This window comes from Bos indicus x Bos taurus, chromosome 25 (genome assembly GCF_003369695.1).
Source record: "Bos indicus x Bos taurus breed Angus x Brahman F1 hybrid chromosome 25, Bos_hybrid_MaternalHap_v2.0, whole genome shotgun sequence".
NCBI classification, from domain to species: domain Eukaryota; kingdom Metazoa; phylum Chordata; class Mammalia; order Artiodactyla; family Bovidae; genus Bos; species Bos indicus x Bos taurus.
Window position 1 is genome coordinate 2,905,910 of NC_040100.1, and position 18,940 is coordinate 2,924,849.

General features: G+C 54.3%; 1 protein-coding gene across 2 annotated transcripts in view; it reads left to right on the plus strand.

Annotated features, from left to right (window-relative positions):
* The window catches only part of SDK1 (sidekick cell adhesion molecule 1), a 744,026-nt gene that overhangs the window by 565,730 nt on the left and 159,356 nt on the right, over nucleotides 1-18,940 (plus strand). For both annotated transcript variants that reach the window (XM_027528208.1, XM_027528209.1), the window contains 5 exons: nucleotides 1,113-1,229; nucleotides 2,498-2,665; nucleotides 4,529-4,631; nucleotides 6,980-7,156; nucleotides 13,749-13,885. In XM_027528208.1, the coding sequence (XP_027384009.1) occupies nucleotides 1,113-1,229; nucleotides 2,498-2,665; nucleotides 4,529-4,631; nucleotides 6,980-7,156; nucleotides 13,749-13,885 (702 nt within the window). The remainder of the gene's footprint in view (nucleotides 1-1,112; nucleotides 1,230-2,497; nucleotides 2,666-4,528; nucleotides 4,632-6,979; nucleotides 7,157-13,748; nucleotides 13,886-18,940) is intronic.

An 18,940-nucleotide genomic window follows, 5' to 3' on the forward strand; every position in this document is an offset into this window, starting at 1 on the left:
CTTTGAGGGAGGTGGTTTCTGTTGCCCCCACTCACCTCTGCTGTCGTAACCTGGAGGCAGCCCAGACAGGTCTGAGCAGACGTGGCTGTTCACAGGGCTTCATTTACAGAAACAGGGACAGACTGGACCAGGCCCAGGGTGGAGGCCGCAGACCCTGCTCTCATGGGAGACCCAGGGAAGACCACCTGATCCCACCCAGTCTCAGCTCTCTCTTCAAAATGTAGCCAGCTCAGCCCAGGTCACAGGGGTCTCAGGAGGATCAGTTTGGAAATTTAAATGAAAGTGCCACTTAACCTGGTTCCCATGACAACTGGAGCAGGAACAAATAAATACCTGTAATGATCATGCTACGTATCTGTTTTGTAAGTACAGGGCTTTGCAAAGTGGATTTTTTTTTTAATTAAAGCACTTTTCATGAAATAAAAATATAGTGTGCAAAACAATCAGTATCTATTTCTTCATTTAACAAGCATTTACTGAGCACCCATGTCAGTTACTCTGGGCCTGTGAGGCTCAGGGACAAAGCTAAGATTCTTTTCTGAGGTCCTTAGACTCTAGTTATTTTAATGTTCAAAATGGATCCTAGGAAGTGTCAAAATGTCATCTCTTGGGTGATATTTAATATTCAGAAATTAGATCTCTATTTTTTTTTAACAATGAAAGCAGGTTGTTTGATTTCTATAAATAAATGTCCATCTTCTCTTTAATGTTCATCTGAAAGCTCTGTGGTTCAGTGGTAAAGAACCCACCTGCCAATGCAGGAGACATAAGAGACATGGGCTGGGTTGATCCCTGGGTCAGGAAGATCCCCTGGAGGAGGGCCTGGCTACCCACTCCAGTATTCTTGCCTGGAGAACCCCAGGGACAGAGGAGGCTGGCGGGCTGCAGTCCACGGGGTCACAGAAGCGCCGGCTGGGAAGCGACTGAGCACGCGTGCAGAGGCCCTCCTGCTCTCGCCGCCTCGTGCTGGCAGAGGGTTACAGTCGGTCCTGAAGGGTTCCACCCTTTATCGCTGCAGCACCGTCTGCGGTTAGTCCCTGTAAACTCCCAGGCAGATGCCTCCTCCAGGCTGGCCTGAGCATTCCCGTCTCACTGTCGCGTCCTCTGCCTAGATGTGGCCCCCGCCTTCACCCAGCTCCCGGTGGACACCACGGTGACCGACGGGACGACGGCCGTGCTCAGGTGTGAGGTGTCCGGGGCCCCCCGGCCGGCCATCGTGTGGAGCAGAGGTAGGTGGCTCGCACCTGCCTCGGGAGGCGAGCCGGCCGGGCAGGGTTACCTCTGTTATTCCCGCTCACCCACCCGTTCTGTGACGAGGAAGATCCTGGGGAGCCAGACCGGCAAGACCTCACGAGCTCCACAGAGCTCACCGTCCGAAGAAGAGGCACACGCCCCTACCACGCGCGGACAGCTCTTTCCTCTGCAGACCCTCCGTCAGTGCCTCGGGCCGGGCGGCCCCTTAAATCAGGGCGCCCGGTTTCAGCCCCTTTGTGAAGGAGGGAGGTCACGGCTAGGAGTACGTCCTTTGTTACTGTAAGTGAGCTGCTTCCAGCGCAGGATCACCTGCGTCCTCAGCGGACGTGTGCGACGCTCAGTCTGACTCTGTTTCCGTTCCTGTGTGGAGTCGCGTCCCGGGCTGGTCACAGCACCCCGCCCCCCGCCCGGCCCCATCTACACCTCAGGCACCCCGCCACTGAATGGATGGCACACGCGGTCCGTCCTTGACAAGCCCCAGCTGAATTGGGTTCCTCCCCATAGATCATGCTTGATGGACTGTATCCAGGTGAAACCTCAAAACTTACACTTTTTCTCACCCAGACAAGCCTTTGGTGGCTTCCCAACTCTCGAAGGGGCCTCAGCTTATAGACACAAAGATCTGGGAAGCTACCGATTAATCGGAAAGAGGGGATTCTTTCATTTTAGATATTTTCTTCTTGTCTTTCCTGATTTAGAATGTAATAATAGCTTTAGATAGAAAATGTATATACACAAAGAAAAAAGAAAATTTATATACAGAAAACTCAGAACCAGCCACTCAGAGGAAGCCATCACATTTATGGATCGTAATTTTTTAAAACTTTTTACTTTGTGTTAAAATTTAGCCAATTAACAGTGTTGTGACGGTTTCCAGTGAACTCTAAGGGCTTTGGCCAAATGTACACTTGGATCCTTTCTCCCCCAGACTCCCCTCCCATCCAGGCTGCCACATGAGGCTGAGCAGAGTCCCACGTGCTGTACAGGAGAAAGACAGCAGAGTGTACATGTCCATTCACAGATCACAATTTTCTTAACTGAGTCTCTCCACATTGGACAGTTAGGGTGTTCTTGGCTTCGGTTATCCTAACGACTGCTAAACAAACTGCTTTGGTTACTTCCGTGCGTATAGTTTCCACTTTCTTCCGATTATTTCCTCGTTTATCTTCCCGGCTGCAGCCACAGCATTGCATCTCCTTGAACGTTACAGTTCTCACGTCCCTGTTTTCTCTGTCGTCCGCAGGAAGCCACATTCTGGCCAGCGGCTCTGTGCGGATCCCCCGGTTCATGCTCCTGGAGTCTGGGGGTCTGCAGATCGCCCCCGTCTCCATCCAGGACGCAGGCAGCTACACCTGCCACGCAGCCAACTCAGAGGGCTCCCTGGACGCATCCGCCACGCTCACCGTGTGGAGTGAGGACCGCGGCCCACGCGGGCCAATCTGTTACTAATGGTTTAATCAGCACATCGTCTGCGCTTGGGGATGTCAATGTGCCCTTGGACTCCCTAATCTAATCAAAGGAGAATCATTATTTTTACAACTAATTTAGAGAAATCTGTTGAGCAATTAGTCTTTTTCAGCTTCTAAAAGAATAATTAGAAAATGTATTCAAAGACTTAATGGGAACATTTCAGGAGAGATAAAAGGTTAACTTTTTAAAGTCAGTAGAGTAGGGGTATTATGCCAAACTAGTTCAAATAACAAAACTGAGAAGTTGGCTAATTTTATACAAATCACATGAGAAGAATAGATCAAGAATTCAAATCCAAGGGGAAGTATTTTTCCCATACTGTAATTATAACCAACTAAAACATTCCTCATATATTAAGTATGGACGTTTCCTATGTGTAGGAGTGAACTATAACACTATTTCTGAAATGCAGAATAAATTGTTTTCCAGAACCTAGGGTTTGGATTACCAAGTATTCAGCCTCACCAGCTGATAAACTTTTCCCTCTCTGCTTCATCCGTATCCATATCACTACAAAACATTGTCCAAAACAGCCAGTAACAGTGCTCATTAATAGATTTTGCTAAAGCCATCTATATGAGGAGAGAAACTTTGAACTGCATGAGTGAGTAATTTGTTAAAATACCTTCCTTGAAGAAAAGCTAGAAAAGCACTTGTGCTTTATTTCATATCTGGTTTAAATTTCTACAGTATAGTTGGTGTCCACTCTGATAAATGGCCCTTCCTAATTTATTAGGTTTTCTAAAGATATCACTAGTTTTTTAAAAAACCATGAGTACAGCACCCCCCCCCATATTGTTAAATATTTACTAGAAAAGAGGTTTTGTTCCATGCGATAACCTAATGTGTCAGCCACGTCTGATTCATCCAGCGTCCCTGGAAATTAACTAAGTGTAAAAGCTTCTGGAAAACTGATGTCTGCATCTCTGTAGGTCATTCAGCAGAGCATATTGTGGGTCTGCTAAGATGCAAAATTGTGGTAACACAAGAATGGCTGGCACAGCCCCGCGTGGCCTGGGGTCTCCCCAGGCACCCCCACCCTGTCTGTCCCAGTGGGAGCAAACAGCAGCACCCCTTTCATAGGCAGGAAAACCGAGCTCCGAGCAGAGGTGCTTCTCTGGATGCCCCACGGGTGAGCGGTCAGGCAGGGACCCAGCCTCCTGATCTGGGCTCCGGGCTCTTTCCTGCCTCAGAGCAGCCCCGGCCTCGAGGTGTGCGGCGTGGGGGCACAGGGCGGGGCCGTGGAGTGCGGGCGGGCGTTCAGGCCTGCAGAGAGCACCGGGTCCCCCGTGCACTGGCCCCGGACTATCCGGCAAGAGACACTGCAGGGCCGAGCACCGGTTTCCCCTCCTGGTCACTGGGAGGATCACAGCCCTCGCAAGGCTGTTGTAAGGATTAAGTAAACCCATAAATGAAAGTGCTTTGCAAAGCCATGAGGTGCAGTGTGGACCTTACCAGAATGTTGATCCTCTCGGGAAAGAATCCAGATTCTTCCTCAGAGCGTAGAGCCTGGTAGACACCTGCCTGTGATCTTGCTTCCCGTTTCCTTCTGGAGCGTTCCGAGGTCGGGGCATGACCTGGGGGGTGGGGGACGGGAGGCCTGCCTGCCTCCCCGAGATGCAGATGGGCTTGCTTTCCATTCCCTGAACATCTCTGAGCGCTTGCGTTTACACTCGTTTTGCCAAGGTGACAGGAAGCGAGGTTGTGACGTCAGATGACCAGTTTGTTACCCCCCAACCCCCCACCGAGGGAGGAAGCTCTCAGCCACAGGGTCCTGTCTGAGCTGCAGTTTGTGTCTTTGCAGATCGAACGTCCATCGTGACCCCTCCAGAGGACCTCGTGGTGATCAAGGGGACCACGGCCACGCTGCACTGTGGAGCCACCCACGACCCACGCATTTCTCTCCGGTCAGCTCCGTCAGTTACAGCATTAACATTCCGTGAGCTGGGGCCCTGAGGTAGAGATGAGAGGAGAGAATCTCGGGAGCTTTGATTTCAGCCACAGATCCCTGATTACAGCCTCGTACAGTCCCGGGCCCCTTCATTAATCACACAGACCCCATTTTCCACTCCAGCCTTATGTGTTATTTACAGCGAGCTGTGCTCCACTTCATGACTTCAATACAGCGTTTCATGATTTTTCTGCCAAGGTTAATACACTATCTGTAAAACGTGCTTGTCAGAGGCTGATACTTAATGAGAGAAAAATCCAGAGAGATAGAATGGGATTTCAGCAGTGTTTGCACTGGGGCCGGGCTGGACCCGAAGGGTCTGCTCTACTGCAAGGACGGCTCCTGTGTATCAGGCAGAGAGGGAGCACCACGTGGGGGAAGGCCCCGCAGTGATCACCTCGCTTAGAGGAAAACACATGGAACGAGGGGAACTGGAGGATGTGAAGGCCCGCTCAGGGGACGGTGACCCCGCCCCAGCTTTGTCTGACTCAGCCTGGAAGGTCGTGATGAAGAACCTGACCATCCAGGTGGACACGGGGCAGCAGACCCAGGTGGCTGTCGACCACGAGCTTCTTCCCCAAGAGCCGCCACTTTCAGAAGAGTTTTTAATTTTCAGAACCAGCCTTGAGCATGCATCTAGAAAGAGGACACGGTCATCCTCGTGTTTCCACTCTGGCCTCAGCCCCAAAGGCATGCAGTCAGCCCTGACGGAACCGAGGTGTCCTCCTGCTTCCTCACATTCCTCTCTGAGCAGGGGGAGAGGGCCCTGACGGAACCGAGGCGTCCTCCTGCTTCCTCCCATTCCTCTCTGAGCAGGGGGAGAGGGCGGTGGATGCATAGACACGTCACTACCTGGATGTGGAGCCCGGCTGTTTTCTCTCTTCTTGGGCAGCTGTTGGACAAATTGAGAATTGTTGTATTTCTATCTGCCTCTCTGGAGTTCCCCAGAGCTCAGAAATCAAGTTTGCCTTCCTTCCAAGAATGTTGAATGTAAAGCAAACACACAAAAGCCAACGAATTAGAAGATAACCTAGAGAATTCTTGGATCCTAGAGAATTCATTCGTTTCTAAAGGACTTAGGAGTGTCACCCAACACAGGACAAACAGGTATTTTCTGCTGCCCTAAGGCCACGAGAGAAACCCCTCAGATCTGTGCGGTTTCCTTGTAGCTCCTTATGTGGTTAAACAGAGTCGGAGCTCACTCCTGAGAAGTGATTAAGTTGCTCACTCTGGCAGCCCCCGCCTGGACACCAGAGGGGCGCTGGCCCTGATCGCTGCTCCCGGAGCGAGCAGCGGATTCCCCTCCTTCCCGCAGGGTCGGTCCCGCTCTGTCTGCGGGTGATGCCGGACAAGCCGAGTGGCGACACCTGTGCTCTGTGTGCGTCAAGCCTGAAAGAAGTGGGCGCGTTTTGGAAATCCAGTCCAGGATTTGGGAGAGGAGAGCCAGCACTGTGATCCCATCCAGCAGTGACCAGTGAGGGGCCCCTGCCCGCCCACAGCCCCAGGCTGGCGGGCTCCTAGCGGCGTCTACATGTGAAAAGAAAAGCGTGCCAAAGCGTCATAAGGAATAAAAAGAGAAGAGCGTGCAGTTTTAAGGACTGAATGACTGGGTTTTAAGAAAGCGTGTTGCCGGGGTGTGATGCGTTTTCTTCAGGAATTGGGGAATTCCGCCCTGGGGACTTTTACGCAGCCCTGCCCCCGTGCAGCCTCACTCTGGCCTCCAGGATGTTCCTCCGTGGGAGGGACAGATGTAGTGGTGACAGGTGTGACCACAGCCCCTCAGACTGCCCGTCCCGAAGCCCAGGACTGAGCAGTGCCTGCCCTTGTCTTCAGTGTCCAGCTTTTAACTTCAGCATCTGCCTCTGTGTTTCGACCAAGACCTTAGGTTGCTTTCCTTTTTTTAAGGTGTAATTCCCATGTTAGGTAACACCCTTTAAAGAGCATATTTCAGTGGTTCTTACTATTTACTACAATTCATTCACAAAGTCGTGCTGCCCAGGTGGCTCTAGTGGTAAAGAACCCGCCTGCCCATGCAGGAGACATGAGAGACGCGAGTTTGATCCCTGGGTCAGGAAGATTCCCCTGGAGGAGGGCATGGCCACCCACTCCAGCATTGTTGCCTGGAGAATCCCACGGACAGAGGGAGCCTGGTGGGCTACAGTCCATGGGGTCACAAGGACTGGCATACAACTGAAGCAGTGTAGCACACACACACGTTCACAAGTCACCAAGGGCTCACTTTTCAACAGAGGGCGAAGGTCAGCGGCCGGGGTCCTCACTCAGGCCTCTCTGCTTGGCCCACAGCTACGTGTGGAAGAAGGACAACGTGGTCATCGCCCCGTCCAGCAGCTCCAGGGTCGTGGTGGAGAAAGACGGGTCCCTCCTCATCAGCCAGACGTGGTCGGGCGACATCGGGGACTACACGTGTGGGGTGATCTCCGAGGGCGGGAACGACTCCAGGACGGCGCGCCTGGAGGTGATGTGAGTGCCGTGCCCGCCTGCGCGCCCGCTGCCGCTCCTCCACGCTGGTCACACGGCGGCGGGTCGACAACAGGGATCAGAGGCTGCCGCCCCGGGCCGCAGACACCCACGCTGGCAGGGCTGGGGGTTTGGTCATCGCCTTGGGCCTCAGACACGCACACTTACAGGGTGGGGGTCGGCAACCTTAAAGTCGGGTCGTGTCCGTCCTCAGCTTGGCTGGTTCACGATTGCTCTTCCTCCTCGATGATCCCCTCCGACCCTGCGTCCTGACGAACTGTTTACCCCGCCCTTCCACGCAATGCCCGTCAGAATCTCCAGCCGGTAAAGGACAGCAGGCCGGCCCGGTGCCCCTGAGAGCCCACTGCTCTCTGAGGGGAGGCACGCACCTCCCACCAGCACTCACGGAGGTGGCAGGAAGGCCAGGCAGGCGGATGGCAGCTGCCTGGCCTTCTGGGGTGGGGAGCCGTGGGGGCCACACTCGCCCCCCACAGCCCCTCTCCTCACAGGCAGGAAGCTGAAGGGCCTGCTGACCAGGTCATCTCTGCAGCGTTTATTTGCTGTTGTTCAGTCGCTCAGTCGTGTCCGACTCTTTGTGACCCCATGGACTGCAGCACACCAGGCTCCTCTGTCCTCCACTTTCTCCCAGAGTTTGCTCAGATCCACGTCCACTGAGTCAGTGATGCCGTCTAACCACCTCACCCTCTGTCTCCCCCTTCTCTCTCCCGGGACTGGAGGATGACACAGCTCTGCGTTTTGAGGCCTGGCCATGTTTGGCATACCTGGGGCGCTCAGTGAATGCACTTTGGTGGTTGAATGAACTTGTGTGTCGCGGGCCTCCGGTAGTCCTCGCAGCCAGTCTGCTCAGGCCTCTGGCCTTCCTTGTAGGTGTGTGCGTGCCTGGGCCCCCCACCGCTTGAGGGTGCCCGCCCTGCTCAGCCCTGGTCCCCTGTCTTCCTTCCCCCATCCACAGCTCAGGGGAAGACCTTCCTAAAAATTGTTGATGATTCTGGCGTCCACGACCCATGAATCCACGTGACACACTGCGCTATTCACAGTTAAACTACCTTTGAGAACTCAGATCATCCATCACTGGTACCAAATAAATAAATGTGAGCATTTCATAAAGATTCTGTCAGCAGAAGCCGAACTGCACGCTTGCAGTGTAGTGGGCGCTTTTATTCCGCACAGCTTTTATGTTCTGCTGATTTACATATCTTCCCTACTATTTGCTTATTTGATTTCCTCTAAGTAAAATGCATTTTTTTCCCAGCAAATGTTGCTGTATCTATAAAATAATGGGCTTTCTGTAATGGGAAAACACCTCATCTCCAAATACAGAATACTGCAGCTTCGCGATTCAAACCAATTTAGGTGCGACTGGTTGCAGAGCTGATGTGAGAGACAGCGGTCCTCGTGAATTGTTGGTGTAATGAGCTCTCAGTTCTTCCAAATCGGAATGAATGGGGAAGGTTGTAGGTTAGAGCGCGCATATCTTTAGATCCAATAAGGTCCTAACTCTAGGATGTCGGCAATGACAATAGTGATGATAATAGTCATAACTCAGGATTGCGGGGCATTCGAGCTTCTCAGAGAACTTGCAAATCCAGCACGTTAACATCTCCCAGATTCGCTCGGATGACAGCAACCACAGTCTCCTGTTGCAGGAGTGACTGAGAGCTACTCTCGGCTAAATAGTGTCCTTCAGAAGAGCCTGAAAGCATGCTTCCCAGCCTCCCCGCTCGAGTTAAAAGCCACTTTGTTAAATATAGAAATTAGAAACGTTACAAGTGGGCTTCTCAGGAGCAGGCCGGCCGCTGGCAGCTCTCCTGTGGGCTTGCTCCATGGTTGGCGCCCTGGAGCGTCTGCTCTGTGTCAGCCTGGGGGGCAGCGGGGCTAGGGGACCCTGGTTGGGGGAGAAGCCACCATTGCAGCAGGGCCACCGGCTGCCCCCGAGCAATGCTGGCCTGGGGGCCCCTCCCCAGCTCCCATGCTGCAGCCTCGGTCTTCTCACCTGTGAATGGGGTGCGTTGTCATTTACCTTGAAGGATGGCGGTGAGGTTTGACTGGACTGGCCAGGAGCCCCGCTCAGGGGGGACAGTCAGTCCCAGATCTTACTATGCCTCACCATCTCATAAAAAAATACTCCTCTTTTCATCAACAGCACCCCCCACACACACTGGGGCCAAGAGGTGTCTCTCTTTCACCCTACTTTATTTCTGCCTGAAGTCTGTGACCCTCGGACGCACCAGGCATGTCTATCTGCCACGGAGGCCTCGGTGCCTGGAACAGGTGGCCCATCAGTGTCTGAGGAAGCCCTGCTCCACTTAGCAGATTGAGACAGGTTCGGGTATTTGGTACCACCAAGAGGATTAATTTCAGAGGGGTCTGCCTCACCCCCTCCCAGAGAGAGAAGTCTCTGCAATTCCAGAGGGTCTCATGACGCATCTGACCAATTAACAACACGCAGTCTTGGTTATGCTGGTCACCGGCCGTGTTAGTTGTGTCTGTCCTACCAGTTTGCTGGGGCCTTACAGGAAGAAAACGGGTCTGGGGTGACTGCAGACCCCCGAAGCTTCTTGCTGTATTGAGCACCCCAGAGGGACCAGACGCCAAGGCTCTGTGGGTTGACTGTTAATCATTTAAAAACCCAATTAGCACCGCGTCTTTCCTTCTGAGACCAGAGACTAATTCCTCTGAGCCAGAGTACAGAGGAAAGCCTCATTTACTGAGCGGCTGGAGACGTGGCCCCGAGGCAGTGGGAGAGGTTTCCTTCACTAGAACTACTTCTGACAAAGCCGTAATACAGAGCGAACAATTTAGTGCCATTTCTTAAGAGCTATCGAGCCCCCACTGCCTTCATCCTCGCAGTGAAGTCAGAGAAGATGGGTTTGACCGAGGCGTCATTTGTCCGCTCAAGGGGCAGGGCTTTTCTATAGGAAAATGCTCATTTTTCTATAAAATGCTCATCGGCCCCTCTCCCTCCCGGGCAGCCCCCCGTGGGCGCCCCTTCACCATCCGCTTCCTCTCGGGTCTCTCCCCAGCTGGTTTTTCCCAAACGCACCTCGCTGCCTCGCCGGCCGCACAGGCCGGGCCTGGTTGTTGGTAATTTCTGCCTTTACCACGGCCTAGTTCCCCAATGGCGAGTTCTCTTCAAACTGCGCAGTGACTCAGCATGGGCTTCACCCCCGCGTCCTCAGATCCTTTCGTTTGTCACCCCGTCTGCACGTCAGGGTCGCGAGTCACTCTGCTGATCGTTTATCTCCTTTCCGAGCTGGCAGAGACGTGCTGAGACACCCTCTCCTGCTATCAGATAAGATCCTCCGAAGTGGATTCAGAATATCGGAAAGCCTCATTTGTCAGCTGTGCACGGGTTAGTCGAGTATTTCACCAAGCTTAATTTTCCAGATAACCGAAACTTATCATCTAAAGAAACAGTGTACGTTTCCAGTGTATATTAAAGAGTTCTTTGCATTGTGAAACCGGTAATATTGAACGCCAGAGATATGCTAGAGAGGAATTCCAAATGGGGAGAGGCTGGAATCAGAAGAAAAAAAAAATCTAAATTTCCTTCCGACTTGGAGTCCTGTAATGTATGTAAAAACCGCACTTTGCGTCGGCCGTCCTCCGGGGGTGACCGTGGACTTGGGCGGCGGTGGACGAGGGCTCATTATCTCTAGCTGCGTCCCAAATGGCGACGTCCTTGGGCACCGCTGGCTCTAGATCTCGGTACCGGCGCTAAATGTCTCAAGGCCACTTTGCCTTTTAAGTTCCTAAGTCTCCCCAGTCTTTCTAGAATTCTCTGCTCACCTGTCCGCCGCAGGCTTGGGGCTGCGTTGCTGCTGTCCGGCGTACCCCCTTTCCGCAGGCCTTGTGCTCTTCCCCTTGGGGGCTGTTCAGGGGCTGGGAGGCAGGACCCCAGACCCGCGCCCCTGGTGAGATGGATGGACTAGGGCCTTGTCCAAGCTGGCTCCAGGGCTTCCTGAGTGGACGCCTGGACGGAAGGCTGCCTGGAGTGACCAGCAGACACAGAGTGGTGAGCAGCCCTCCGTCTCAACAGCACTCTAGCCCCAGGAAGAGAGCCGTCCACTCACCTGTCAGATGGGTTGTTGCTAAGTGCACCCCATTTAGGCTGAGAGGCATGATCTGACGCTGAGCGCAGACCCGGGGTCTTCCTGGCTGTGGGAACGTTAGGATCGGACCCCTCGTAACCCCCGTGACAGGGTGTGCAGAGACGCTCCAGGCCACGGCCGACTCTCCTCTTGTGCAGAAGGAGCCTGTCCCTTCCCACCGCCCCCTGTCCTGTCCGTCCCTCTGCGGGGACAGGAGGACCGTTCTGCGAAGCTGGTCCCGGGCCCACCGTGCACCCCTCCTCCAGCTGTCGTGTCTTCTCCTGACCCCACCTGCGTCAGCCCTGGCCGCCTGCCTCCTCTGACCACTGACCAGCCTTGCCGCTCGCCTCTTCTCCCTCCTAAGGTTACACAGAGCACCCTCCGACAGTGAGTCCCCAGGACCCTTTCTAGCGAGCTGCCCTTGGGGTCCCGGTTCCAGCCCCGAAAAGCCAGCGTCACACCGACAGCCAGAAATTCTGGACCCGGGCCTCCCTCACTTGCCCCCCTCAACGACCCAGTGCAAGCCCTGCGTTCCCCCACTGTGACCCCACGGCGCCCCCGGCCCTGCCTGTGACCCCAGTGGCCACTGCCCGCCCAGTCCTCCATCTTCACCCCCGATGCTCTCGTCCTCGGCCCCCGCCTCTCCTGCAGGGCACTGCCTCTCAGCTGCTGTCCCCGTCGTGGCTCCCCAGCTGGGCGCTCTGGGCGGCCAGGGCCAGGGCCACCTTCTGGCTGTGTCCACATCTGGGAGGGCGGGCTGGAGAGGGCTCGGTTCCTCCCTCTGCCCCGGCGGGGTCAGCATGCCCACCCTCCCCATGTCCCCTGCATGCCGCTCAGCTCCAGGCGTTGGTGACGCGGGCTGGACAAGGCTGCTTGGCAGAGGACGAGGGCCCGTCGTCCAGCACACGCCCTGGCCCTGCTCTGTGGGCTTCACGACATTTGTCCAACTAAAAAGTCTATCAATTACAGAGAGAGTCGAGGTAGGCGTGATGAGTTCTGCTTGAGTCGGGGGCGAGGAGGCTCAGAGGGTCCCCACAGAGGGGAGACTGGGCTCTGGAGGCTGGGTGAGTGATGGGTTATGGGCTTGGCCCCCGCGGGCAGCGCTGTGGCTCGCTGGAGAGTGCCTGGGGGGCAGTGCTGGCTGACGAGCGGGGAGGGGGCGCTGCTGAGGGCAGGGGAGCGGCATGACTCCCAGCAGAGCGCAGGGTTCTGGGCAGCCCGAGCCTCACGACCCCGGGAGCGCTGGTGTTGTGGACAGAGCAGAGGGGCCCCTCTCCTGATTTAAAACTCAGTTCACAATTAAAGAGAAAACAGGACGACGTTTCAGGCCCGAGTTCATCCTTCGTGGTACTGATTTAAAGTCGCGGTCTACATGAGAAATATTAGTTTGTTTATAAACCGCATGGGTGGTTAGAGAGAGCTGTGTTTCTTAGGTAGCTGCAAGCACGTAACAGCTTAATAAATTTCCGAGGGTAATGAGTACATTTTTTAAATTAAAAATATCAAGTATAATTATGGCTTTCTGTGCTGGCCTGTGTGGGTCAGCAGTAATTGATGTGTAAGAGAGACCAGAGCTAGCTGGTGGGTGAAACAGGTCACACCCAGCGTCCCCTTTCCAGCCCCCTCCCCCCTCCAGCAGGAGGAGAAGCCAGTCCTAAAGTCCAAAACACAGGGCCCTGCCCCAGGGCCCAAGGGGTGAAGGTTAAACACGGGCCTGGCAGCTCGGAAGTGCAAGGTCTCACCCCCATCAGTGGCAGAAACCACACAACTGGGTTTTGAAGCTTCATCATCAGTAAATCCCAATGAAGACCCTTCTGCTTGTAACTTCTTTCCAGAATTTATCTGCTTTGTGTTTGCATTTTATGGCCTTGCTGATGGGTTGTTCACTGTTTCCATGGGTTTTCAGTTAGCATTTTCACCGCAGTTGCCTTTCAACGCCTCTCCCAATCTCCATTACCCAACAGAACCAGGGCGACAGTATAACTGCGCACGCCCAGTCGCGAGACGGCCACACTGTCCCAGGACACATATGGGCATTTTGGCTGGTGACTCCAGATAGCTGGTGTCGGGAACTTCCACAGTCGACCCTGTTTCCCGGGCCTTTTCCTCGTAGGTGGCTTGCTGTGTTCCCATTAACAGCGTCTCACTGCAGAAGCAAATTGGTGACCAAGTTTTCTCAATTAAACCATCTACTGTATGAAATGGGCACTCCCCACTCGATTTAAGCGAGAGTTGTTAGTTGCTTAATCCCTACCAGAGGGATTAAATCAAATTACGTTTGGAAAATAAAACACGTTGTGAATGGTGATGGTTTTTGTTTTTTTGTGGGGGAGAAGGGCAGCGAGTCATTAGTATTTGTGTTCAGGGCCTGCTTGCTGTTTTCCAAACATCGCACCCCAGGAGCCAGCAGTGTGAGAGCCAGGAGGTTATCACACAATTCTGATACGTGCTTTTTTTTTTTTCTTTCTTCCTTTGTATCCAAGTGAGCTGCCCCATTCACCCCAGAACCTCGTGGCCAGCCTGAACCCTGCACACAGCCACGCCGTGGTGCTCTCCTGGGTCCGACCCTTCGACGGGAACAGCCCTGTTCTTTACTACATCGTGGAGCTGTCCGAGAACAGTAAGTAGCAAGGCGGTGGTGTCGCCATGGGCAATAATCAGATTTCTCCCCAGCTCTTAATGTCTTTAACCTTTCCTTCTGGCCCAGACCCACACCAGCCAGCGAAACGCTCCGGATGCTTTACAGAGTTTCAAATGGAAACCGTGGCTCAGGCTTCAGGAAAATGAAAGGGCAGCGTGGGCACCGAGGCGGGCAGCAGCCGGAGTGGCCCCAGGGCCTCCCTCGGTGGGTGCCAGGGTCCATGCTGAGGGCCCGGGGCCGTGCCCGCAGGGGCGCCCTGTCTGCGTGGGGTGGAGAGGACCCCGCAGGAGCGGCCTCTTGCCGTCGGGATCCTGACGTAGCCGACTCCCGTGGGCGTCGTCTCCTTGGAATCAGGACTCTGTTTCCGTCGTCTTTGTGCCCTTAATAGGCACTCACAGATGAACGGGGTCAGGTTCCCTGGTGGATTCCCAGAGGATGTACTCGGGTCATAGTCACCGACCCTGGCCATGAGGGAGGTGCCCTGGGGTGCCCGGGTTACATAAAATAGGGCACGGCTTCACGTGCACGCCAGCTGCTCCAACAGTGTGCATGGTTGTTGGCTCTTTGTCAGACATCTTGCCTAAGTAAGAAGCAGGCTTTACATACAGTCATTCATTCCATCCATCCATCTGCCCAGTACTTAGTCCTGCTTGGGCGTCTGCTCTGCACCAGGCGCTCTGCCGGGTGCTGGCTGCATGCTGACATGGTCAGCCTCAACCGCTGACAGAAGGACGTGGTCAGACGTGTCCTCGCGTCCTGCCGTGCTGCGCTCTCCCATTGAGGCGCCTTCATTCCAACCGCCATGCGGAGACAGTGGGGGGAGGGCCCAGGCGGGAGACGGTCGGATGGTGCCCCTAGCGGGAGTGGTGGGAGGCGGGGGCAGGCGAGGGCAGGGGGCAGCGTGTCACCCCGAGGCGTGTGGAAACAGCTTCTGAAGTGAGGACAGCGTGCAGGAGGGGCCAGGATGCCAAGAAGGTGACCGAGGGCATCCTCTGCCCCTGGCTCCCCTGCTGGGCCCGCCTGAGCTGGCCACTGCCCAGACGCTTTCCCTGAGAGCCTCTAGAGGAGAGTCCTGAGTAGTTCATACCGTCATCACGACTACATTGAGCATCATTACCACAAAGACTCTGAAGTGGAGAGGACCATTCTCTCCGGCTGGCCCTGACTTCATCTGCGGCCTCGGCCAAGTCAGCCCACGTATCAGTGGGCAAGTCACACGTCTCCCTGCTGAGCAGATAGCAAGACAAGCACTGTCATCTGGGCCAACAATCTGGGGTTTATTTTTATTAGGTAACAGTGCCCTTAAGAAGCCCGTGAACACGCTGGCTAATCACAGTCAGAAAGAGCCGCTTAGCAGCTAACGTGCTAAAATGGAGATGGTATTTGGCCGGCGCTGAGGGCTGTGCCAGCGGACGGTTCTAAATAACCCCATCAGACAGTCCCCACGTCCCACTTCTCAGGGTACTGGCCGCCGCCAGCGCCGCCTGGCAGGCAGAGTCAGCCTCCGTCCCCCTGGAAGTGGGTCCTGCAGAGACCACTCTGCGTGGCTCTGTGGAGGAGGCAGGTGCTGTGTGACACCTGCCCTCTCGACAGCCAGTGTCACAGGACGGCCTTGTCAGCACGCTCACGGAGCAGAGCTCTGAAGCTGCCGCCGCAGTGGGTCCAGGTGCCACCGGCCCAAAGCCCGTTTGTGCGGAGCGTGGCCCCTGCAGGCGTCCCGAGCTCCTCCCAGGGAGCTGGTCGTCCTCTGGTCCCAGGCGTCTCTGCCAGAGGCCAGGGACTGGAGAGAACTGCCACATCCCAAGGCCCAGCCCGAAGGATGAGCCTGCTGGGCGGAGGGGGGAAGGCCCAGCAGACCCTCCATGGCAGTCCAGTGGTTAAGACAGCCGTCTTTGACTGCACGGGGCACGGGTTCAATCCCTGGTCAGAGACCTAAGGTCCCACAGGCTGTGTGACTCAAACAAAGGAAAAGAGAGAGGGCAGGGGACCCTGCAGACAGGCTGAGGACTGTCACACAGCAGGAGGGCGTGGCCTGCTCTAAAGTGCTGGTCGAGTTTGATCAAGACTAGTCTTTAAGGTTGGTACAGTCCCACGGGGGAGAGTGCCAGAAAAACCTGTGAGGGACTCTGAAGTGGACCGAAGGGCAGGTCACCGTGGCCCTTCGAGCCACCTTCAGGGTCACCTGATGCTTTAGGGGCCTGTACTTTTCATTGTTTTTGAGCTATTTTTACAACTCTAGGGTAATCTCGCAACTCTAGAGCTTTCTCTAGAAAGCTCGCAATGATGCAAATAATTCTTGTCCATGGAAATCGTCCTTGTGATAGGTCGTGACCGTAGTGGTTGGTTGTTGCTCTGAAGCTATGGGCCAGTTTTGCAACTGTTTGTAAGTTCATTTTAGCCTTCCCGATGGTCAGCATGTGTATATGTTGTTCAAATGCTCTTCTGATACATTGTAACATCTTACTGGTTCCCTCATTAATCAATGGTGGCTAAAATCTTTGGGCTTCACTGGTTGCTCAGTGGTAAAGAATCGGCTAGCCAGTGCAGGAGATGGGGGTTCAATCCCTGGGTCAGGAAGATCCCTGGGAGAAGGGAATGGCTACCCACTCCAGTATACTTGCCTGGGAAATCCCAAGGGTGGGGAAGCCTGGTGGGCTCCAGTCCGTGGGGTGGCCCCAATTGTGGCCCCCAAATGTGTTTGTGCTTCCAACAGCCTGGACACTAGTTCCAGGCGCACTTCCGACCCGGTCGCCAGCCCCAGACTGTTCCTGCGTAGAGGCGCTCATTGCTTAGAGCGCAGAGGCCGGGCTTTGGCGCAGTTCAGGTCAGTCCAGCCGCACAGTCGTGTCCCCGGGGAGGTGGGGAAAGCCCGCCTTCCCGGTGAGACCGCTCACGGCTCAGCCTGCTCTCCTCCCACATGGGTGTCTGTCTGTCCGTCAGCCGGCAGCTGCCACCCCAGGAGCATGTGTAGCCTCCTCCTCCCCGCTTGGTATCATGAACTTCAAAGCTGACACCTGGCTGCGTGTTGTTTTCTTGCCAAAGTGGCAGAGAGACTTTGTTCTTATGCTTCAGATTATTTGCAACTATCTTTGAAACACATGTCACACGGATGCCTTCTCATAGCCTGTGAGAGTGAGGAGGTGGCTTTATCCGAGCCCACTTTCTGTGGGTTTTGCATATTGAACCTCACACTGACAGCACTTGCTCCCATTTTAAAATCCATCCAGACCCTCCCTGTCGTGTCGCCATGTCGTTGGCGTGGAGCCGGACTGAGGCGGGGGGCTTGGGGGCTTGTCTCCTACCCCGGGCTGAGCTCCCCTCCACTTCTGGGCCTGTCCAGGCCCTGAGTCTAGCCGCTCTAGCTAGCATCTCCTCTGATGCAAACAGCCTCTCCCGTTCAGGGACCACACCCTTCCCAGGACCGAGTCCCCTCGTGAGCCCAGCTGGGGTGCGTCTGGCATCTCCCCCAGAGCTAGGAGGCTCAGACCCAGGGATGCGAACGGCTGACGGTCTCACAGCCTGTTCTTGCCGTCACTCTGGCCATATTCCTTAGCCGGGAATTTCATTTAGTTCCCAAGTTCTCAGCTCTTTTTGTTCTTCACTTTTAAGACAAAACTTAAAACTCTAACCGTGCACAGTTTTATTGTTTCTCTAAAACAGATACAGCAGAGAAAGCCTTCCCAAAGTGGAGGCTGTGGGACTATTGCAGCCGCCTGCTCTCTGGGGTTCTGTCTGAGACAGAAAACGCTGTCCCTTCCTGCTCCCCCTCCTGGCCCCATGAGCACCTCTGACTAGTCTCAGCCTCTCACCCCAGCCCTCCTCAGGGACCTTGGAGACCTCAGTCTCACCCGCCATGGGCGCCATGAGCAGGTCTGAGTCACAGCACCCTTTCACAGTTGTGCTTCGGTTCACTCACTTAAGGTATGTTTGATGGTGTGATAGAATCACGGAAGACCTCGTGGTCTTCTCTCAAGAGTACGGCCTATTCTAGAACTGTTATTTCTGCCAGCTCAAGCTTGAAATTCTAAAGTGCCACTACAAATTATATTCCTCTCATTCTTTTAATCATTCCTTATCCAGAATCCTGTAGAATGATCTCATTTAACTTTCATGGAACCAGCTATTATCTGTGCTTCTCCTTTAACGTCCGGATGAGCTGTGAATAAGCCAGGAGAGGCTGTTCCATGGCCCAGACACACTCACCTCTGAGTTCTCACATCCACCCAGAGCAGACGAGTGGCTCAGAGCGGGGATCAATTCCACAGCCCCCATCCTAGTGGCTTCACTCTGAGGAGCTTGAGATTATGTGTTGTCTGGGCTTTGAAACTGTCTCTGTTGACACGATGACAATAATCTGAGGGCCCTTTAGCATAGAGAAGTAAATGTTATTCATCCCACCAAAGTAGTTTCAATAACTCGTTGAGCTGAGCACTGAAATATAGGTCAGAGTCTCTGAAAAACTTGAAAATAATTACAGCGAGCACTTGAAAAATCATGAGGGTGGTTTAGAAAACGACCATAGTATCAACCTACGCTTGTTTCATTTCATTTTTTCTGCTGCTCCCCCTTTTTTTTTCCTCCAAATTTTGGAAATGATTTTATATTACTTTTTTGAGAAATACATACATATATATTTATGTATGTGTCTATATGTTTTTAAATAAAACTTACCTTTAGTATTACTCTGTGGATGTACAGTTCTCAGAGTCAATCCAGGTTTTATAGCATATGTAATTTTGGAGATTTTGTTAAGAAAAAAACCATTCAGGGCTTCCCTGGTGATCCAGTGGTTAAGAATCCACCTTGCAACACAGGGGACGTCGGTTCAATCACTGGTCCAGGAAGATGGCATATGCCGCCGAGCAACTAAGTGGTCCCGTGCACGCCAACCGCTGAGCCCGTGCACGCCAACCGCTGAGCCCACGTGGTGCAACCGCTGAGCCCGCGTGCTGCAACCGCTGAGCCCGCGTGCTGCAACCGCTGAGCCCGCGTGCGCCAACCGCTGAGCCCGCGTGCTGCAACCGCTGAGCTCGC